The sequence below is a fragment of the Mus caroli genome, unplaced genomic scaffold, assembly GCF_978045245.1.
Source record: "Mus caroli unplaced genomic scaffold, Mus_caroli_1 scaffold_6, whole genome shotgun sequence".
NCBI lineage: Eukaryota > Metazoa > Chordata > Mammalia > Rodentia > Muridae > Mus > Mus caroli.
Window position 1 is genome coordinate 18,138,914 of NW_028227261.1, and position 21,407 is coordinate 18,160,320.

General features: G+C 54.0%; 1 protein-coding gene across 1 annotated transcript in view; it reads right to left on the reverse strand.

The window, feature by feature from the left end:
• Iffo2 (intermediate filament family orphan 2) overlaps positions 1 to 21,407 on the reverse strand; it is a 46,629-nt gene that overhangs the window by 17,074 nt on the left and 8,148 nt on the right. Inside the window, exon 2 of the mRNA XM_021161151.2 lies at positions 461 to 521. Coding sequence (XP_021016810.1) covers positions 461 to 521 — 61 coding nt within the window. The remainder of the gene's footprint in view (positions 1 to 460; positions 522 to 21,407) is intronic.

Sequence of the window (21,407 nt, forward strand, 5' to 3'; positions counted from 1 at the left end):
GTTTCTCTGTGTAGCCCTGGCTGTTCTAGACCTCACTTTGTAGACCAGGCTTGCCTCGAACTCAGAAATCCACCTGCCTCTGCCTCCCGAGTGCTGGGATTAAAGGCGTGCACCACCACGCCCGGCCCAAAAAATTTTTTTAAAACTATGTGTCTGAATTGCCTTTTGTGTTGCTAGTTTTGATCACATGACAGAGGAAAGAAGAAAGGAAGCCTGGTTGTGGATAAAGCTTGCTGCTCTGGTCCCCGTAAGTACAGGAGCTGGGCAGCCCCAAGTGCAGCGCAGTCAGAGCGAGCAACAACAGGAGAGCCCTCAGATCTTGGGCTGGGGACTCCCTGTGTACCCAGATCTCACCAAGACATCAGTCCTAACTGGAGCAACAGCTTTCCCCACCAGGGTTCCACAGCTAACCTGCAGAGCTCTCCCACCAGGGAACCCGGGGAACCCCACGAACTCTTACCTCCTGCAGCGTGTCCACCATGGTCTGAAGGTTCATGCGTTTGGCCAGTTCCTCCTCCCACCTGCAACAGCCAAGAAGAACAAATGGTCAGCGCACACCTCCTGCTGCCAGGCAGCCCCCTGTGCCCACCCTCATCATCCACGCAGGGCAGAGAGATGCCTCAGAAAACCGCATCTGTCCTCAAGGCGCTCCCAGCCTCAAGATACAGTGGACTGTTGCTGGTCACAGGCCAGGTGGCGGCAAATGCTACCTTGGAGGCTCAAGCATTGTACAGTAGGGGACACGTGCCTCCTCCACGAAAACTGCTGGCCCGGCTTTTGCTGCAAGGTAGATTACCAAAGCTGGGCTTTCGGACTCTTCTCTGTACCCCAAGAAGCAAGCTTTCCCATGCCAAACACTATTGTGAAGGCTGTGTGCTCTGCAGCACACCCTACAGGCCTATGCAGGTACTACAGTCTTACAGATGTGGGGCCTGGGCTCAATGGTTGGTTAACTAACTATCCTACCCAAAGGCACACATCTCAACCATAGGCATCCCAGATCCTAAGTAGAGAACATTACCCCCATGACATCGGTTGAAGCTGAAGAGGAAAAGACAGGAACTAAGCCCACAGGATTGGAGGTGTACCCCAACATGAACTGTGCAATATAGGGAGGGGCAACTCCAGGAAGCTGTGTCAATCAAGGATACAAACAAAGATAAGGCACCAGCTTCTCCCTAGAGAGGTTTACATAAGGCCACTCAGGCCTCCAGCAGTGTGGGGGATGCATACAGCCATTTTCCCTATGCCTCAGCAGATAAACAAAGAGTGGCTGAGAGCCCCTTACCCATGTGTGATAAAGACAGGGGGAGCCAGGACTCAGCCTCCACGCTGAGCACCCCGCTAAGGTCTGCTCCCTGCCCGGAGGAGCTGGCAGCCTCTGGGACAAACAGACAGGCTTCTGTCTTTCCTCACTTCATGCTACCCTCCCTACATGGTCGCTGAGCAAGGAAGTCTGAGGTCTCTTAAGATGCTGTGGGGCCCAGCTAAAAATAGGCCAGAGGGAGGACTGGATGAAGGGCTGGTTATGTCATCAGCTTTTGGAAACAAGAGAAAACGGATACTGTTTGCACACTTGGAGGAAAATTCTTCCTCTCGCCACACAAGCCTTCCCTGCCAGGCTCCCAGAGGACATGTGTCTACTTCGTCCTAAACTGGCTGCATAGCAGGGCCCACATCTGCCCTGAGCGTCAGTCTGGAACTACAGAGAACACAGAGGGGACCTCAGGGCCTCACATGAATGAGGCCATCTCCCTAGATGACACCCCATCCCCAGCCCCGAACAGAGGAGAACTGAGAAGCTACGTTTGCTCAAGGTTACACAGCACATCAGGGTTGTGGCTGACCCCAGAGGCAAGCCATCGTTCATTGAGGACCATTGTGAAGGGAAGGGGTGCCAGATTACACTCACCCCAAGTAACAGCCCAGGCCATTGAGGGCTTCCTCCAGGAAGAAGGCCCAGGACACAGGACCAGGCTGACTCATCATCACCCTGGCCACACTGCTCTAGTGGAGGAGGGCAGAGCAGGCACAAGGAAGGGTAAGGGTGTGGAGCTGGCTGCACCCTGGCATCTGAGACCAGGCCCTCTCATGCCAACCACAGGAGCAACCAAGCCAAACTTGAGGAGAGAACAGCACACCACTGGCGCCCCAGGCACCCCTGGAATGCAGCAAACCCTAACTTTTCTTTCCTCCAGTTCCCCACCAAGCCGGAAGTCAGAGTCAGGCTTACCTACCCACCCATGCGTGTCTCTGGATCGCTCTGTCGGCAGATGCTGTCCGGGTCTCCCATACAAGACACACTCCCTCAGACACACGTTGGCTTTCACATGAATTACTAAGCCTTTCAGGGTTTTTTTTTTTGTTTTTGTTTTTGTTTTTGTTTTCTTGGGTTTTGTTTTGTTTTGTTTCGAGACAGGGTTTCTCTGTGTAGCCCTGGCTGTCCTGGAACTCACTCTGTAGACTAGGCTGGCCTCGAACTCAGAAATCCGCCTGCCTCTGCCTCCCAAGTGCTGGGATTAAAGGTGTGCACCACCACGCCCGGCGCCTTTCAGGTTTTTATCCAGAACTACGTGGCTGGTGACAGAGCTGGGGTTCAGAGAGGTGATGTAACTTTTCTAAAGTCACACAGCTGGGAATAAGGAGCTGGGACCCAAACCTCGCTCAGCGCCTAGATCCTGCAGGCAAACCACTCGGCCATCTTGCCCCCACATAAAACCCAATGCAGCAAATCTGACGAGGCAGACAGCTCCCAGGTGGTGCAAGCCTACCGAAGACTCTGTGTATCCACACTATGTAGTGTCTCCACCGCCCGGCTCCCCTCCCTCTCACCCCAGACCCTGCATCCAATTCCATCGCGTTTCTCAGGCTGCATCCTGAAGATGAGTTTGCAGGAATAATTTCCTGAACCTTTTACTTCCAAAGCTGGATTAGGTGTGCATCTGGTTCTCTGCCCCACAGGAGACAAAAAAACAGACCCTGAATGTGGGCAGCAGCTGGCTGCACAGATTGAGCCCACTGCCCCGAAGAGATGCCCCTCCCAGGGGTGGCAGCAGGAAAATCTGGCACAGCTGGCTGCCACGTTGACAGTGCAGAAATCTCTGCCCTTCAGCCACTGGCTGCCTGGGTTATCAGGGGACATGCAGGTGGTATAGCTTCCCCAGGATCCAGCTTCACCGAAATCCTGAAAGCCTTTGTTCCCAAGACTCCTATCAGGATGTGGCTCTGAGTTAGACCAGGGGGCTGGGGTCACCTTCAAGAGACCACCTATGAGCAGAAGGGTGGTTGGTTCTATTCTGTCCTAACACTCAGTTCGTCTGACTTCTAAGTGTGGTGTGACAGATGCAAGAACTGGAGAGGAAGGTGTGTTCTTATACTGGGAGCGTTTAATCCCCAAGGACTGCTCCCATGTCGAAGATGAGGAAGAATGTTAGGCTCCAGGCAAGGGTTAGCCTGTTCCTCTTCCTCCTCCTCCTCTATGGTTTTTCTCTCTCAAAATGCCGCCACAGATTTTTTGTTTTGTTTTGTTTTTTTTTAAAGATTTATTTATTTATTATATGTAAGTACACTGTAGCTGTCTTCAGACACTCCAGAAGACGGCGCCAGATCTCCTTACGGATGGTTGTGAGCCACCATGTGGTTGCTGGGATTTGAACTCTGGACCTTCGGAAGAGCAGTCGGGTGCTCTTACCCACTGAGCCATCTCACCAGCCCCGCCGCCACAGATTTAAGGCAGACTGAGGGATCAGGATATATCCTCTCAGATGGCCTGGACATCTACACCACTCAGAGCTCTCTCCTAAGAATGAAGCCAGGGACAATGATAGGGCTCTAAGTGAGGCCACCTCCACCCTCTTCACCATGCCAGCATCTGAGGGCAGCCTCACCTTGCTCTGAGCACCCTGGGCCCTGGTTAAATGAAGCAAGGAGGGATTAGAGAAAAGAAGATCTCTGCAAAGGGAGAGCTGAGTCTACAGCTAGAGGCCAGCCTTGCGGTCCCTTCTTGGTAGGAGTGGGACAGTCAATGATTGGAACGGGAATCAGTTCTCTCTTTCCATCATGTGGCGTGCGTGGTAGCAAAACACCTTTCCCTGCTGAGCCATCTTGCTGACCCTTATTGAATGAAAGGGCATGGGTTAGATGGGTGGACAAGAAGATGAATAGGTAGATGGATAGGTGGGTATGAAGGTGAATGGGGGCAGAGTGTGTGTGTGTGTATGTATGAATGGGAGAGGGGATGAATGGGGGGATGGATGAATGGGAGAGGGGATGAATGGGGCTGGGGGCAGGAATGAATGAAATGATCCACACTCAGGCCCCTTCCTTCGGCCTGAGCCCTACCCCAGGGTCTTATCTTTATCTCCCAGGCTGGGGAATCCACCACCAAATTCCCAGCACAACCAGGCTCTCTCAACAGCCACTGGGCTCAGACATCCCTCCTGGGGGAGGGGCAAAGCACGGTCAGGACAGGAAGCCTGCAGGAGAAAGAGAAACCTTCCCCTCCCACCACTTACAACCTTCCAAGGCCAGGAGGGGAGGCAGGGACGTTAGACAATCAATGTAGAGAGAGGAAATGACCCCACAAAGGAGCCCCGCCAGCCTCGAGAGACAGGCCCCACCACCACCTCTGCGGAAGAGGCACATGTGGGAGCCTGGCAGCTGGAGGGGGAGGTGGCAGCCTCGTCACAGCCAGATGTGGCCTCTCAGCATTCCAGAGGAGCCAGCGCTAGGACCACGTGACAGATGAGAAATCTCGGCTGACTATGGGGGGGGGGGAGCGGCGGCTTTAAAGCCAGTCCAGTCCGAGCTGCTGGAACCAGGCCAGTGGTTCTGCCTCTTGCATGAGCTCAAAATGACACACAGAAGCAGGAAGAAGCCCACGAAGTCTAGCTACGGAGAAACGGAAACCCAATCTGAAGCCGCTGGCAGAGGGGCTGACTCATGGGTCTTTCATATCCTGTGCAGTCAGAGAAAGGCTCAAAGGCCCCAGAAGAAAGTGGGTGCAGCCCCAGCAAATAATTAGAGCACCACAGACAACCCCGGGCCCATGGGGAGTCCGTCCCAGAGTCCCCAGACTGTACAGACAGAAGTAGCACTGGCAGAAATGAAGACATTCAGAAAGGAGACACTTTTATGCCCACCTTGATTTGACTATCAGACTACGGAAACAATGAACCTCAAAAAATAGAATCCCCCCTGCTCCCCCAAGGAATCTCATAACAGTGCAAGGGAAAAGGCACCAGAAGGGAACCTGGTCTCCTGGAAAAGGATTCCACACAGTTTTAACCAATGAGAGTGAAGCCAGACGATGATAGGTCAGTGGCGGGGCAGAACGGCACTCTATCCAAGGCTGGATAGATGCTCAAACCCATGGCTATTTAAACACTTCCCCTCGCTTCGAACCCCCAAGAGTGACTTGAGGGGGTCATTGTCCCTTTCCCCAGTGTGGCCACACTTCCTTCCTCACACTATTAAGCTGGCTGTTTTAATTAGCTGCTCAAGAATGGATGGATGAACTTGGCTTATTCGGGTATAGACAGCGGCGACTCCAAGTTTGGTAACATTCCAACGCCTGTTCCCACGTCCCCTGGCTGTGATATCCCAGGCGAGCTCATCGCCCTTTGTGAGTTGCTTTTCTATATTCGCCATTTCTGAAGATAGTTGTGGGAACCACTCTGCATGCAGAGGAAGAGGAGGGTGAAGAAGACCCCAGCCCCGAGACAGGGCCGAGCATCGAATCCCGCAGTTCAGCTCAGTCTGGCTCCAAGTGCAGACCAGGCAGGCAAGGGCGCTGGGCGGGAGCCTCAGGGTGGGGTGGGGGTGGGACAACAAGAATGGTCCCGCCTGGCAGCAGGCACGCCCAGGTCGACTCACTCAGGTGATGGGAAACAGGCGCAGGTGAGGCTGGGCTGGAGCCCTCAGTGGAAAACTGCACTCTGGGCCAAGCGGGGGTGGGGGTGGGGGGAGCCTGGCCCTGGCCCTGGATGGGGGTGGACCGCAGCTTCCTTCCCCGTGGTCTGCCTAAGCCTTCTCTGTTCCACACCACTCACCAAGGGGAAGTCATCCCGCTACCCTGGGGCAGGGCCAGGTATGGGCAGACAAGGGGCTTCCAGCAGAGTGGAGGTTCAGCCAAAGGCCCTTCTGTGCTAGACAGGAGCGTCAGCAGAGACCAACCAAGGAGCCTTGGGCCACACAGCCCAGGGCTGGTTCTTCTGGGAGGACCCAGATCCTCACTGGCTTCTCTGCACCTTCCAAAGGAGCTCAGTAACCTTGACTGAGTCTACATCTTCACTCTACACCACACCCGTTCGTTCGTTCTGTCCTGCAGCCCCTCTGGGTCTGCAACAGAATACAGAAATGATGAGGGAGTGGGGTGGGGGGTGGGTAGGGCACCTTGACAACCCAGGGCACCACCAACCACCAGCCCGTGCCTCAGGAAGCTAAAGGCTGAGCCACAAACCGAGGAGGCACTCCCCCCTTCCTCTCCCCATTTCCTTCTTCCGGGACTTCCAGCACATAGGCAGTGAAGGTGACAGTCAGGGACCTCAAGTGAACCCACCCGCCCGCTGGAAGGAAGCCCTGCACTCCCATGCTCCTACCCACCTGTGCCTGCCTGGGCCTTCCGGGTACCACCCCACTTTACCACCTCTTTGGGACGCTGCCACGCAGACGTGCCCACTAGGGCTGCCCATCTGTACTCCGCTGCTCAGAAGGAAACACAAATTAAATGCCAGCTGATTGTCTCCACGGAGGAGGTATTAATTTAATGTGAACACTTAACCCAGGCGGCCGATCCCATTACAGGCGATAATAGCTGGAGCAGGCCAGAGCCCAGACAGCAGGCTGGTAATGGGACTGGACTTTAAGGAACCCTCCACACCCAGAACAGTCCTGCACCAGCACACTGCTGGGCCATCACACACAGAGAGGCCTATTCACCATCTGACCCATCTTGCAAGGCTCCTGGGCAGAGGGCAGGCTGGGTTGCCAGCCACAGGGGTGGGGGGAGGGGTACAGAGTGAAGAGTCAGGAGATGCTTCAGTAGCAACTGTGGCGAATTCACTGCGTAATCTGGGCAAGTCTCTTCTCGACCCTGGGCCGTGCGCGCAGCACACTGATCTGTGATAGCATCATCAAGAATCCATCTCGGGTCTGGGAATAGAGCTCCGTTGGCAGCAAGCTTACTTAGCAATTGTAAGAACCTGCTTCTCTCTCTAACCCCAGGTAAACCAGGCCCGGTGGTGCACACCTGTAATTCCGGCACTCCAGAGTGGAGGCAGGGGGATCAGAAGTTCAAAGCAGCCTCAGATACTTAAAGGAATGCAAAGCCAATCTAGGCTACATAGGACCCTGTTCCAGGTGCAGGGGAGTGGGGAGGGGAAACTCTCTGGCTATTGCGACTACAGCGTTCTTTTCATACCCTGGTTAGAGCCCTACACGATGGGCAGTACTGTCCTGGACAGTGCCTGGCTCCACTGCCAACCCTCATCAGAGAGTGTTCCTGAACCTCCCGTGCCTAGTTGCAAGCAAGGGATGGAAAGAGGGGATGCAAAGGCTCACTCCTAAGTTTCCTTCTTCCTCCAACCGTTCCTACGCCACTAGGCACATGCTGCTACGGAGCCAAAGACTGTTGCCAGTGACCAAGAACAGTCTCCAAGGGCAGCTCTGGGCTGTGTGCGTGCGTGGAGTCACCGGGTCTCGGCAGGGGCAGAGACAAAGCATGACAGCCCTAGCTGACCCACGCTCCTTTGACTCCCGAGGTGGCCAGCCATGTTCAGGAAGCCCTGGGTCTGCCTCTATCCAGCTGTGTGATCATAGGCAAATATCTTCCCTCTCAGCCACAGCAGGAGGCCAACTTAGGTTAATTCTCATCAACCACAGAGCAAGCAGCAACCAATTTCTGCGGCCCCTAGACAAACACCTATGACAACCACATGGTTATGTGATGAGCGTCGAAATCCCAGAGTCAGCTGGGAAGTGGGCCCTGAAACCAACAAGTATATGGAGAGAGGAGGAGGGGCCCAGAGCTTGAAGGTCTAACCTAACACAGCTACGTGGCCTTGAGCAAGTTACTGACCCTCTCTGGATGTCAATGCTGTTTGTAACTCTGTCAGGACCTACTGTATGGAGGGAGCCCAGAACAGAGCCTGGCGTGCCATGGGCATGCAGACCACACTCCTCAGCCTCTGCCTCAGGACCCTCTTAGGACAGTCAGACCGGAAGCTTACTTCAGCAACACTGTGACAGGCCAGATGGCATCCAGGCTATGTGGCCCCTAAGTTCCCAGCCGCATAATCACTGGTGACAGCCGTGACAATGAGCTAGGTGTCACTCACCTGGGCGGGGGATCAGAAGCACGCAAGGATGGGCAGCAGGGGAAAGAAGCCAGGTGCTAATGCCACGCAACTCTCTGCAGACAAACATCTGCATGTGCCTGCCACACCCACAACGCACCCCACGCATTAGTACGCTCTGCCTGGTCCTTCGAGGTCTCTCCCAACCAGGGCCACCATGGGCATATGAGATGCAGGGAGGAAGTGCCAGCTGATGTCAGGCACAAGACACTAAGAGTGTCATCATGTCTGGGCATAGTGGCACTCACCTTCACTTCCAGTGCCCTCAAGGCAGAAGCAAGGGGTTCTCTGTGAGTTTGAGGCCAGCCTGGTCTACATAGCAAGCTCCAGGACAGCCTAGGCTACATAACAGACTTTGTCTCAAAGTGGGGAGCGGGGAAGAGTGTCCTTTGGGCCAGCTGGTGAATCTGCAGGCAAAGTGGGCCCCAGAGGAGCACGGGTCACCTGACTGTCTTATACAAGCCACTGTCCTGTTGTCCAGTGTCCCTGACTGTCAGGGACCGCTACAGGATTCCCATTACCCCACAATTCTGAGTGGCATGCTGAACAGCCAACGCTGGCCGGTGATGCTTCTGCCAATATCTCTGACCAGAGCCCAGGCCTGAGTGCAGGCTGCCCCATTCCATAAAGAAAAAGGACTCAGGGGTGCTCCCTAGCAAGGAATCTGGGTCTCAGGCCACTGTGAGGCCTCTAGGGTACTATTTCCAACCCCTTCCAGGGTTAGGATACTTCCATTGTCTCCTTGTCTCCCCCTGCATATGCTGCTGCTATGTCCATAAATTTCTATTCGCTAACCCTGTGGTCAGACACGGCACTCCCACGAGGTGGGAGAGACTTGCTTTGTCCACACAATACTTAGCATGCATTGAGATTTTTTACCACCTCACATCCTCCTGACACCACTGAGCCAGGCATCATCACCCCACTTTACAGATGAGAATACTGAGGCCCGGGCCAAAGCACTAGCTAACACTGGGCCCAGGGCCATGCAACTCCTTAGCCTCAGTGATAACGCTGATGCTCCAGGGTCCACAAACTCCTACCCCTGTGCCCTAGCACAAAGCTCAGAAAATGTTTAAGGTTACAGTGCCAAGAGTGAGGGGCAGGGGTGCTGGGTGGGGTGGGGAGAGGATACTCAGGTGTGCACACAGAGTCAAGGTCATTGATTTGAAAAAGGGCTCTTAGCCAAGGATAATGTTCTTTGCCCATGAACTCACTTCTCAGGGCCCAGAACCTTCTAGAATCAATGCCTCAGTCAACTGGTATTTCTACTGTCTAAAGTGACCAGCAGGGGACAGTGAGGGGACTGAACACAGTCCGCCTTCAAGGTGGGCAGAACAGGATTCAAACTCAATAATCCAGGTCACCTGGTCCCCAGGCTAATGACTTCCTTCCTGTTCCCAGGCCTCCCCTGAAAAGGATTAAGGTTCTCAGAGGTTGTTACCTTGTGAGCCTGGCTCCTCCCCGCTCCCTGGCTTCCTGTCTCACCAGGCAATTGTACAACTCCCTCCAAGATGAAGTCCACCATGGTGTAACACAGCCCCGAGCCACACTGCTTGGCTTTTCAGTCTTCAAAACTGCGGGCTAAACCAACTGTTTGAAGTTGCCTAGCCTCGGGTGTTTTGTTTGAGCAACGGAAAACAGACGAGACACTCTGTGTCGGGACCTTTTTACTTTTGAATGATGTCACATATGTTCAGTCAGAACCACTTCCATTGTAAGAAGAAAACAAAACTTAAAATGAGCCTGGTCAATCCCCCCTCACTGTTGGAAACTGCTGAGCGGTTGATGACGACTTAGAGTGGACAGGAGGAAAACAAAACAAAACAAAACAAACGGGGGGGGGGGCAAATAGAAAATAATAATTCACTCAATAAAAACCCCACCCAAATCCCCCTTCCTAAACTCGTGGGGTCTCTAGATGGGCCGGTGGGTGTGGCCCCCACCACTTCCGGGTGCCCGGAAAGCTGAGAAAAAGCAAGACCCCCATTCCTGTGTCCAGCACCAGCTGTCCCATCACCCCTGACCGGACTCACCTCTGGCCTTTGCATGTGAGTTTGTCTCTATCTAGAGCAGTGGTTCTCACCCTTCCCAAGGTTGTGACCCTTTAATACAGTTCCTCACACTGCCTCAGTGCCTTTGCCTGGTCAAGCCCTCAGTGACTTTACACTTCCCTGTCCCCAGTGCCAGGAGCCAGCAGAGGGTCTGGGCACCACGTCTCTGGATCCCCAAGCTCAGAAGCAGGAGGCTCCCAAGGACCTGTGCCCCGCAGGGTGTGGGCCCCACCCAGAGATGTGTTTACAGCCTTAAGAAAAGCAACCCCTGTGGCTATTCTGGAAAGTTAATATGCACCTTGGATCTCTCACTGTTTATTGCCAGTGCCTGAGTGGCAGCAGGTTGAGCATGAGGCAGAAGCTCAGGTGATGTCCCATCAGAGCCATGCCACTGCCTCAGACCCCAGTTTATCATCATCTGAGGCCCGGACAAATGACAGGTCCACAGCCAGGCAAGAACGGGTTCCCACCAGGCTTTGCAGCTTGGAGAATTCCCGGCCCAGGTCTTAGTCTCCTGATCTGTAAAGTGGGAGAGGCCCTGCCTGATTAAATGAGAATGGCCAAGCACATAGTGGTTCTCCAAATGGCCTCTCAAAAAAAAAAGCTGGGAACACAGGATGCCATCATATCAGAGTGGACACACAGTGTCTAGGCCGTTCTTCAAGGGGCTCAAAAGACTGCAGGACATTGCCAGGTTAGGTGTGTTTCAGGCCATGCCGCTGACAAGGGGAAGGTGCCGCTTCAGGGGCTTCTCCAGGAGGAAGGCAGAAGACTAGGAGGACCTACCAATTATGCATGGGTTGATGCAACCACAGAGGGCTTGCAGCAGGGAGTGCCTGCGCACGCCTTCCCGTCAGTCAATCTAATTGGCTGGGAAGAGGTGGCTCTAGGCTGTGTCAGGACTGGTAATTAGACTGGGTTAGCCCAAACAGGGGAAAGAATTGAGTGACTCAATACTGCTCAGTGCAGAGGGAGACTTGTTTCTCATTAGCAAACTTGGGCTGCTATGGTAACCTTGGCACTTGGTGTGAACCAGAGGGGAGCACAGAGGTGGGTAACAGGCACCCCACCTCAACACACAGGGTCTCTGCCACCTCTCCCTGAGGCCCAGGTCTCCTCCTATGCAATCAGTTCCTCGGGATGGGGGTGGGAAGGGGGGGAATGAATTGGAGCACACAGTCTCATGATCCCTAGGGGGCACAGTATCTTTTTGGAGTCTCCCACGTCTTTAATCGTCTTTATGGGCATTGGGCTGGTGGGGAAGCTGAGGCCCTCAGACACTTTAGGAGGCAGGAATTACCACTGTGCTTGCTCTAAAGACAAGAAGATGAAGGCCGAGAAGTAAAGCCACTGCCAGGGTCACAGCACCGGAATCGGAAGTGACTGGGTCTCAGGTACATGTCCCCAGCCAGCGGACTCCCCTGCTTCTGTGTCCTGTGACAGGGCTGAGGCTGGACCTGAACCTGGGTCTCTCTGATCTCAGGGCCCAGACTAGTTTTCTTGGGTCAGGTGATTTACCTGAAGGGAGAAGGATGAGGAGTGGTTGCCTCGGTTTCCCCAAAATCAGAAATAGCCTCAGGTGGCTCACTGACTAACATTTCAAAGACAGAGTGCTAAGGGCCCCACTCTGGACTGCCAGGCCTGTGTGGCTCCTTCCACAGCCCAAAGAGTCCCCCATGTGCTGTCTATGGTGCCTACAAGGGCACCAACCCCACTTTTCCCACCCAATTTATGTGTACATGTGTGTGTGTATACACATGTATGTGTGCATGAGTATGTATGTGTGTGTATGTCCATCTGTAGGGCATGCATGCACATGTGTGCATCTGCGTGTGGAACCCTGAGGTCATTCTTCTCTGCCCGCCTCTCGTCTCTTGTCTTTTTCTTTGGAGATAACATCTCTCACTGATCCTGGAGCTGGCCATGTAGGGTAGGCTGGTCGGCCAGCAGACTCCAAGGTCTCCCTGTCTGCTGCTTTCTAGCTCTGGGATCACACACACATACCTCTGTGTTCCACTTTCATATGTGGGTTCCGGGGCTTGAACTCGAGTCACTATACTCATAAGGCAAGCACATTACTGACTGAGCTGTCGTCACCCGAGACTCGCGCTGAGACTGGCCCCTCCAGCTACATGACCCTCAGCTTGGATTCAGCCAGATATCCAAAGGAAAATGCTCTAATACCAAAACATCAGGAATCCATGTCCCAGTAGGGATGAGACCATGTCTATATGTCCCCTACCTCTACCCCAAATGCTTTGACATCAGACAAACCAGCAAGAATGACCCAACTCGGTCACCCCCCCCCCCCAGCGAGTGATCTAGCAAAACTGAATTCATTTCTTTGAGCCTCAGTTGCCTTATCTGTAAAATGGGGTAACAACACTGGCTTGTGATGATGAGCACAGGGCCAGTTGCTGGCTGCTGGAAGAGCTGTCACAGCATCCAGGCCCCAAGTGTGTGCCAGGGTACAGTGTGCCCTTCATCCCTTGGAACCTTTGTTCTCATAGTTCCTACTCCCAGGCACACAGTAGGCCCTCAAGTGATGTTTGCTAGGTGAATAAGCTTATGACCAAGAGCTGTGCATGTCCCATGTCCCTCCTTGCCCACACTGACCCACTGTGTGACCCTGGGCCTGTCCCTGCATCTCTCTCAGATTATCTTTACCAAAAGATCAGACTCTCTCACCATACAGCAGAGACCCCAGGCATCAGGGAGAGTGGCCAGAGGCCAGCCTGCTCGCCATGGACCCTTCCCAAGTGGCCTAGACTCACAGGGACAGGCAGACTTGCCCACAGGTTCACAAAGACAGCAGGCGGGTCTCCTCCTGGTGACTTTGCCTTGGGACAGATGGGACATAGGAAGGCATCTGTCAGCCAGATGGCCTGGCTGACCTGAGGGGCCAAGACACCAGCTGGGAACCTAGGCCTGCAAGGCAAGACTGCTTAACCCCTTCCTGCCCTGAGCACTTACCAGTGCACTTTCAGGCCTTCTGGCCACCCCCTACAGCGAGAGACTAAGGTGCTCCCCTAGGGTCCAGTGAGGGTCTGGAGTAGAATCTCAGGTCTCCTGGCACACAGAGAAGGTGATCTATGGAGGCACAAGGCACTGGTTTCTTCCTTCCTGGGATACCAGTCCAGAACAACCCTCTACCACCACGTCTCAGGCACCACCTCATGCTGGAGGTCCAGGCTCTGTTCAAACAGAAACATGGCCACCGGTGAATGCCGGCACCCAGCTCTGCTGTGTTGGCTGAGCAGCCATAGACACAGCGTTCAACCTCTCTGGGACTCAGTTTCCCCACCAAGAAAGGTGGGCCTGGGCCAGGGAGACATGGCAGTTCTGTTTTAAAGGGATTCATGAGACTCCAGCCAGATCCGAAGCCCAGGCAGAGTCTCCTACAGAGCAGGCCCTAGCTTGTGTCTGGGTCAACGCAAACCCCCAGGACAGCAGCAGAGGAGGGAGCAGGGCATAGAGCTGCCTTGTTCCCCAGGCAGTGATGCTCAAATGACCTCTCTCCTTGTTTTGTAAAAAACCACAAAGGGGAGCGAAGCATTCAGGACTGTGTCTAGAGACCAGGAAGCTCGTCCCAATGGGAAAGGCTGCTGGAAGGTACCAGTAGGGGCAGGCCCAGAGGAGCAGTTGGAACAGAGAACAGGATTTTCAATGGTTCTAGCCTGGGGGCAGGGGTTGGACTCCCAAACTGGTCCAGCAAGGAAAAGATGGCCCTCGGGAGTTGCACTAACTGATGCTCAGGTTGAGGGAGGCATCTCAGAGCTGGTAAACTAATCTAGGATCCAGCCTAAGGCTGTATTCTGCTATCTGTACATGCGTCTCAAAGCAGAGACCAAACACCAAGGAGTTCGATAAGTTAAGGCAGCTGCCAGCTAAGGGTGACAGCTGTCTGTCACCCCAGCAGAAAGGGGAGACACAGGGCTGGCTTGAATGCTGGCTCTGCCATGAACGTTCTGTACAACTTGAACAGTCACCAGCCCCCCTCTCTGGGAAAAAGGGTGGGGGGGACGCAATAACTTGTAAGGCTTCTTCTGGCTCTGCTTGACAGACACTGGGGAAGGCCCCATCCACAGAGAGTTGTTGGAGTCCAGAAGAAGGAAGGAAGGAAGATGGATGGATGGATGGGTGGATGGATGGATGGGTGGATGGATGGGTGGGTAGATGGATGGATGGGTGGGTGGGTGGATGGGTGAGTGGGTAGATAGATGGGTGGATGGATGGGTGGGTAGATGGATGGATGGGTGGGTGGATGGATGGGTGGATGGATGGGTGGGTAGATGGATGGATGGATGGGTGGGTGGATGGGTGGGTGGGTGGATAGGTGGATAGGTGGATAAATGGATAGGTGAGTGGAAAAGTGGATGGTTAAATGGATGAATAGACAGAAAGATGGAAAACATGGGTGAATCCTGAAAAGGAGGAGAAAAATGTCCTAGGTGTCTGTACTGGATGGTTTTGTATGTCAACTTGGCACAGGCTGGAGTTATCAGAGAGAAAGGAGCTTCAGTTGGGGAAATGCCTCCATGAGATCCAGCTGTAAGGCATTTTCTCAATTAGTGATCAAGGGGGAAAGGTCCCTTGGGGGTGGGACCATCTCTGGGCTGGCAGTCTTGGTTCTGTAAGAGAGCAGGCTGAGCAAGCCAGGGGGAGCAAGCCAGTAAGGAACATGCCTCCATGGCCTCTGCATCAGCTCCTGCTTCCTGACCTGCTTGAGTTCCAGTCCTGACTTCCTTGGTGATGAACAGCAGTGTGGAAATGAAGCTGAATAAACCCTTTCCGCCCCAACTTGCTTCTTGGTCATGATTTTTGTGCAGGAATAGAAGCCCTGATTAAGACAGTGTCCCCTGGGATGGCTACTTACACCTGTCCACAAGTCTCCCTGGAATCATGTCCTGTGACTACAGACCCCCCCTCCCAGCCACCCTCTCTAACATGTACACACGTGAGGGTAAACCTACACACATGTCACACATGCTCCAATCCAGAATCTCAGAAAGGGAAATCAGACCTGTCCCTGATGAAAGCTAAGTTCTGCCTGCACTGTTCTTCTCCTGGAGTCCCTAACTTTTTTAAACACACTGCCAAGGCTGGAGGTGAGATTCGGCTTGATGGGAGATGAATCTTTGAAGCTAAAGGCACTCAAGCCCACGAGCCCACTGCCAGCTCTGCTATTCTCTGGCTAAGAAAAGGATTCTTTTTACATTTTTGTTACATTTCCAAGACTCAGTTCTTCCATCTGTGCAATGGGTTAAGAGACCAGCTTCCCCCGACTAGTAGCATGATGGTGGTAAAGAGACTTTGTCCGAAGGGACACATGGTGGCTCCTGGGAAGCCAAGTGGTGTTGGGTCTGAGGGAAGCCAGGCCTCTGAGGGCTCCTGTGCCCAGCCCTGCTTCTCTTCCACCCAGCCTCCCACCTGGAGTGAGAGTCCTGGGCTCAGCTCACCCAAAGCTACAAAGCAGCCTTTGTCTGGGAAGAAACTCTAAACCACAGTCCTGACGTCAGCGCTGGAAAACAACACCGAGCCAATGTTCAATGTCACCCCTCTGCCAAGGCCCAGGACAAGCCTTCCGTGAGGTCCCAGGAGGCCACCGGCCTGTCCCCTGGGGCCCAGATGGAACCCTGTAATTGGACTCCTGACTCTCAATCCCAAGGAGAGGGCAAAGAACATGAGCCCATTTCTCAGCCTGGTAAAATGAGCTGAGTCCTCCAGGGAGCTCACCTCCCCTCAGAGCCAGTCCTGGGGCCAACAGGGCGGCTTCCACAACTCACAGAGAAGGGACTGAGACATTCCAAGATCCAAGGGGAGGCAGGGACAGAGACACTCCCCCATTTCTGCCACCTGGCAGCCACAGCCTGTGCCCTGAATGCCAAGCCATGCCCTCTCGCCTGGTCACCCTGTAGACAGAGTCCTGGAGAGGAAGAAGGCCATGACCTCCTCGTCACCAGCCACACTAAGGAGAGGAAATGTCAGAACACAAAAGGCTGCTCTGCCTTGGGAATGGGAGGAAGTAGGCCAGTTCCCACTGTGTGGGGGCTGGGGAGGGCCAAGGACAGAGTATTGCTAAGGGCCAGCACCGCTTGGCATCTGTCACACATTCTGTCACAGAACCCTGTGACAACCTATGTCCAAGGAGACATCCCCACTTCTCAGACAGAAAGACAGAGGCTGCCAGGGTGAAGGGGCATGAGGTGAACCCCAGTGGAGTCTAAGTCGGGGCTCCCACTCTACGTGAAAGACCAACTCATGGGACCCCAAAGAAGACATGTGAGAGCGGTGTCTCTAAGTCCCCACAGTTTAACTGTGCCCTAAGGCTCGGGAAGGACCCGCCGGCAAGTTGGAGGGCCTTGAACTTGGCACCAGGTGAACTCGGGCCACAGTCTGCAGAGCTCAGACTCCGCTGCCCCGGCCAGGTAAGTCCTGACACTTTCAGTATGTTGTCTTTAAAGACACTTGTATCCCAACTGCCAAGAAAAATAAGATATTCAGAGGGAGGTGGGTACAAATGCAAAAGCACCCCCACTGGGCACACCCCAGGCAGAAAGAGGGGGCTCCGGGGAAATGGTTTTGTAGGGTCAGAAAGTTCAACCACCATCCCAAGTCACAACTCTGGTGCCCACCCTGGCCTAGGGCTCCTGTTGGTCTCTCCACCTGACTTCATCCGAAAGGAAACCGAGGCACGGAAAAGCAATGTCACTATGCGTGTGATTGGACGATCAGGACAGTGTCAATAGCCTAAGACCCCCAAGTCCGATTCAGTGCCGATGAGCCGTGTGGGTGACCTTCCATGTCTCCTCTGTGGGTGGAGAGAGAGTCCCACCAGCAGAGCCATCAACCTGGACACCCATCTGCCCAAAGGCCCAGGGAGGCCATGATACCCCTCTTCCTCCCAGCCTTGATTCCCCAACCCTCAGCCACACATACCCCATCAATGCCTAGCCTTGATCCCCAACCCTCAGCCACACATACCCCATCAATGCCTCCATCTGCCGGGTAGTTTTCAACCTCCACCTTCAAACTTACATTAGCTTCCCCGAGCCTTAACTCATGGCCTTCGAGAGAGCTCTGGGTCCAGCCCCTCCCTGTGTGACCTCGAGGTAGCTGTGTTTCCATAGGGACACGAGTGGGGCAAAGAGGAAACTCTGAAAACCAACTCTCTGGTCTTTCTGAAAAGAGAGCAGGCACCAAGGCCCACTAGGGATGCGACTCAGTTGGTAGAGTATCTGCCCAACATGCATAAGGACCTGGGTTCGATCCCCAGCAACGCACAGACCAGATATGGTGGTACATACCTGCAATCTCATCCCCAGAGCGGATCAATAGTTCAAAGTCATTGGTTATTGTCAGAGAGTTCATCGCCACCACGGGCTATGTAAGACCCTAACTTAAAAGACAGCAGGCACCACCCCTCTGCTCTGGGGATGGCAAGAGAGGGAGGAGGTGAATGACAAGACCACAAAGAGCGCCTGGAGCAGTGTGGACTGTGGGAATAGACGCAGACATCATGAGAGGTAAAGCTAGAGGTCCCTCCCACTCCCACTGCATATAAGCTTAGGCCCCCATAGGCCAGCAGCGGCCTCTAAGATCTGGCAGCCAGCATCCCCTATCCCACCATTCCATAAACACCACAGCTCATTGCACAAGAGTGGGAGGGGCCCTGACCTTGAGGGCTCAGGTCATACACAAAGGCTCTGACCACAAGCTTGAGCAGGCACATGTGCACACACATGAGTGCACACATGCATGTACATACACACACAATGTACATATACATACAAACGCATGAACACACATACACATATGCACATGCATATACACATGCGCATACACACATGCATGCACACACACATACACACACACACACACACACATACCCATGAGCATGAGCGCACACACACCCACAAGTGCACGCACACACACCTGCCAGCACACACACAGGCACACACCCTACACACAAACACATGCACACACATGCATACATACATAAATACACATACATGCACACACACAGATACACACACATGCTTGTGTGCACATACTCCTCAGCAGCAGGAACTGCCCATCAGGCCTGGCATCCGGTTAAAGGGTGCAGAACAGAAGCCCTGTCCTCACCCAGTGAGTGATGCCTCAGAGGAGGAGCAGGAAGGACCACATGCCATGGAGAACGGAGACGGGAACCCGGAACCAGAAAGAACAGTGAAGAAAAGAGAAGAGAGACTTGGAAAAAAAAAACGCACAGAAGACCACAAAGGGGGACCGAAACCTAGGAGAGTTTGGAAAAACAAAGGACCAATGAGCACCTCAACCTGTGGCACTGGCGGCAGCCTCCCATCCAGGCCTTAGTGCATGCTATTTCCCTCAGCGAGAGCCCCCTTTCTCTGCTGCTGTTTCTCCCACTGCCCCTTCAAAATATAACCGGAGTGCTGCCTCCTCTGGGGAGCCTTCCTTGATTGGCTCTACAATGTGCTGGGGTAGTTCCTGGGATCCTGGGCCTGGGGACACTCCACAGCCTCGCCAGTGCCCAAGCAGAGTTCCAGGACCTTGTGCTCTTGACTTTGCAAAATTTCCACTTTGCCCCAACTCTGGCAAGATGGCCTTCGGCCCAGTATTGCAGTGGGCCAGAGCAGAAAGGGGGTTCCCAGCGGACCCTGGGAGGCTGTGTTGTTCCCTGCTCAGACAGAAGCCTGATCACCAGGGGATTTCACAAGGTCCACTTAGACCAGCAGAGATCATTCCTCTCACCCAAGACAGCCAAGAGGCAGCGGAGAGCCAAGAAGTGCCCCAATAAGCCAAAAGATGAAAACGACCCCTTGAGAAGGCCAAAGGCAGTGCGTTCACTGCAGGAGACTTTTCCCCACCAAGTGACAGGTGGGCAGGCAGAGGCTGGGCAAACCTAAAGTCAGAGCCCACGCAGTGAGCACACAGAGCACACAATCTCTCTGGCCGGTCAGAGCCACTCAGAGACAACGCTCAACTGCCACTCCGGGCCCCAGCTTGTTCATCTCGGCTGAGGGTCCAGAGGCTAAGGATCTGAGGGGATGATGGCGCTCAGGCCCTGAGCTCCTCACGCAGTCCACCCAGTGGGCATGACCAGCCACAGGTATAGAAACAGAGACCCTGAGAGGAAGAGTCTGCAAGCACCCACAGATTCTCCCTCCCCCAGACGGGCTCTGCCAAGGCCCTGCTCCTGGCAGTCCTGCCTCGGCAGCTTTCCATCCAGAGCTCTGTCAGCTGTTCTCAGGGTGCAGGGGCAGCGTGGTGGCAAAGGCAAGGACAAGAGCAAGAGGTGTGTCACAGAGCTTGGGGGATCCTGGGGGGCGGGGGAGATTTGGCACTGAAGTCAGAGGGCCCCATGTAGGATCCAGCATTTCAAGTGATTCAAACACACAGGCATAAATAACCTCAGGCATCATTGCAGCGGCTATCCACGCACGGCTCCTGAGGTCAGATTGCTCACCCCTTGTGCAGAAGGGAAAGCTGAGGTTTGGCACAGGAGAGCTGTTTGCTGTGGGCTCCCTCCTCTGAGCACGGTGTACAAGTTAGATCTGGGGGCTGACTCACTGGGTTAACTCTCCCCTAGCCCGGTTCCCTCAGTGGCTCAGTTTTAGCATCTCTACAATGGGCTGAGGACGGAACTCACCCCACCCCCCCAGGGCTGGAATGAGGTTCCATGAATTGGATGCATGTGACCCTCTCTGAATGCGGCCTGGTAACAGGTGAATGCTGTATAAATATTTATTTATGAAATGAACTAAAGAAAAGCTTACCAGGTTCCTAGGCATGGGCATTGTTTGACAGGCACTTGGCACATGGCAGTGTCATATGACACATCTGTCAGCCCCAGACATAAGCTCTAGGAGCAGAGGCTGCCATGGTCCCCAGCAAGAGACAAGAGAAGTCCCGTGACCATTTCTTTTTTTTTTTTTTTTTAAAGATTTATTTATTTATTATATGTAAGTACACTGTAACTGTCCTCAGATACTCCAGAAGAGGGCATCAGATTTCGTTATGGATGGTTGTGAGCCACCATGTGGTTGCTGGGATTTGAACTCCGGACCTTCGGAAGAGCAGTCGGAGCTCTTAACCACTGAGCCATCTCACCAGCCCCCGTGACCATTTCTTATGCCACAGCAAAGTTTATAATGTGACCAGAAGCAAAAATTGGGGGGGGGGGGGTCCCCAGGCCTCATGTTGCCCTCAAATGTCCCGGCTCCTTCCTGCTTGTTGTGAACACATAAGATGCTTTCAAGCCATTATTAGGTCCCCTAGTTGCCTAGGAGTATTTACAGAGAGCCTGGGATACACAGTCCACCTGCCTTCAATGCGCACCGAAGAGCCCCTGTGCCTTCCCACTAAACTGCTGCCTGGGGCTGAGACTGTCCAGGGAGCTGTGAGCAGGTACACCCATCTGTGGGCCCCTGTGGCGAGAGCACTCAGCAAGCATCTCACCGGCAACCCAGAGACAGCCCTGCTCACCTCCCCCAAATGAGGGTCCTCTTGGGGGAAGGACTGTAGGACAGCTCAAAGTCTCAGCTGCCTGGTGCTGCCAGTGACTGACTTGCCACCTAAGAAGCCATTGCTGCAAAATGACAGCAGGACGCCTTCCCAGGCCAGTCTTCTATTCTGCCACCCGCCAGGACAAAACTGCAACAGGCAGGCACTGGGGAAGACCCAGCTCCTGCCTCCTCACCTCAGGCAGTCTTTATCAGCCTCCAGGTGGCAGCAAGTGAGTTCACAGCAGGGGAGAGCCACAAGGCCCAGGGTCGGAAGGCCTACTGAAGCTACTGGAGACCAGGAGGAAGCTTTTATGCCTCACTAAGCCATCTTGCCAGCCCCTCTTCCTTTTGAGACAGAGTTTCATCGTGAATCCCAGGCTGGCCATGAGCCTTTTTATTCAATTTGCCTTGTAGCCCAAACTGGCCTTAAACTTTCCACAATCCTCTTGTCTCAGCCTCCCAAGTGTTGACAGACAGACAGACTGAGG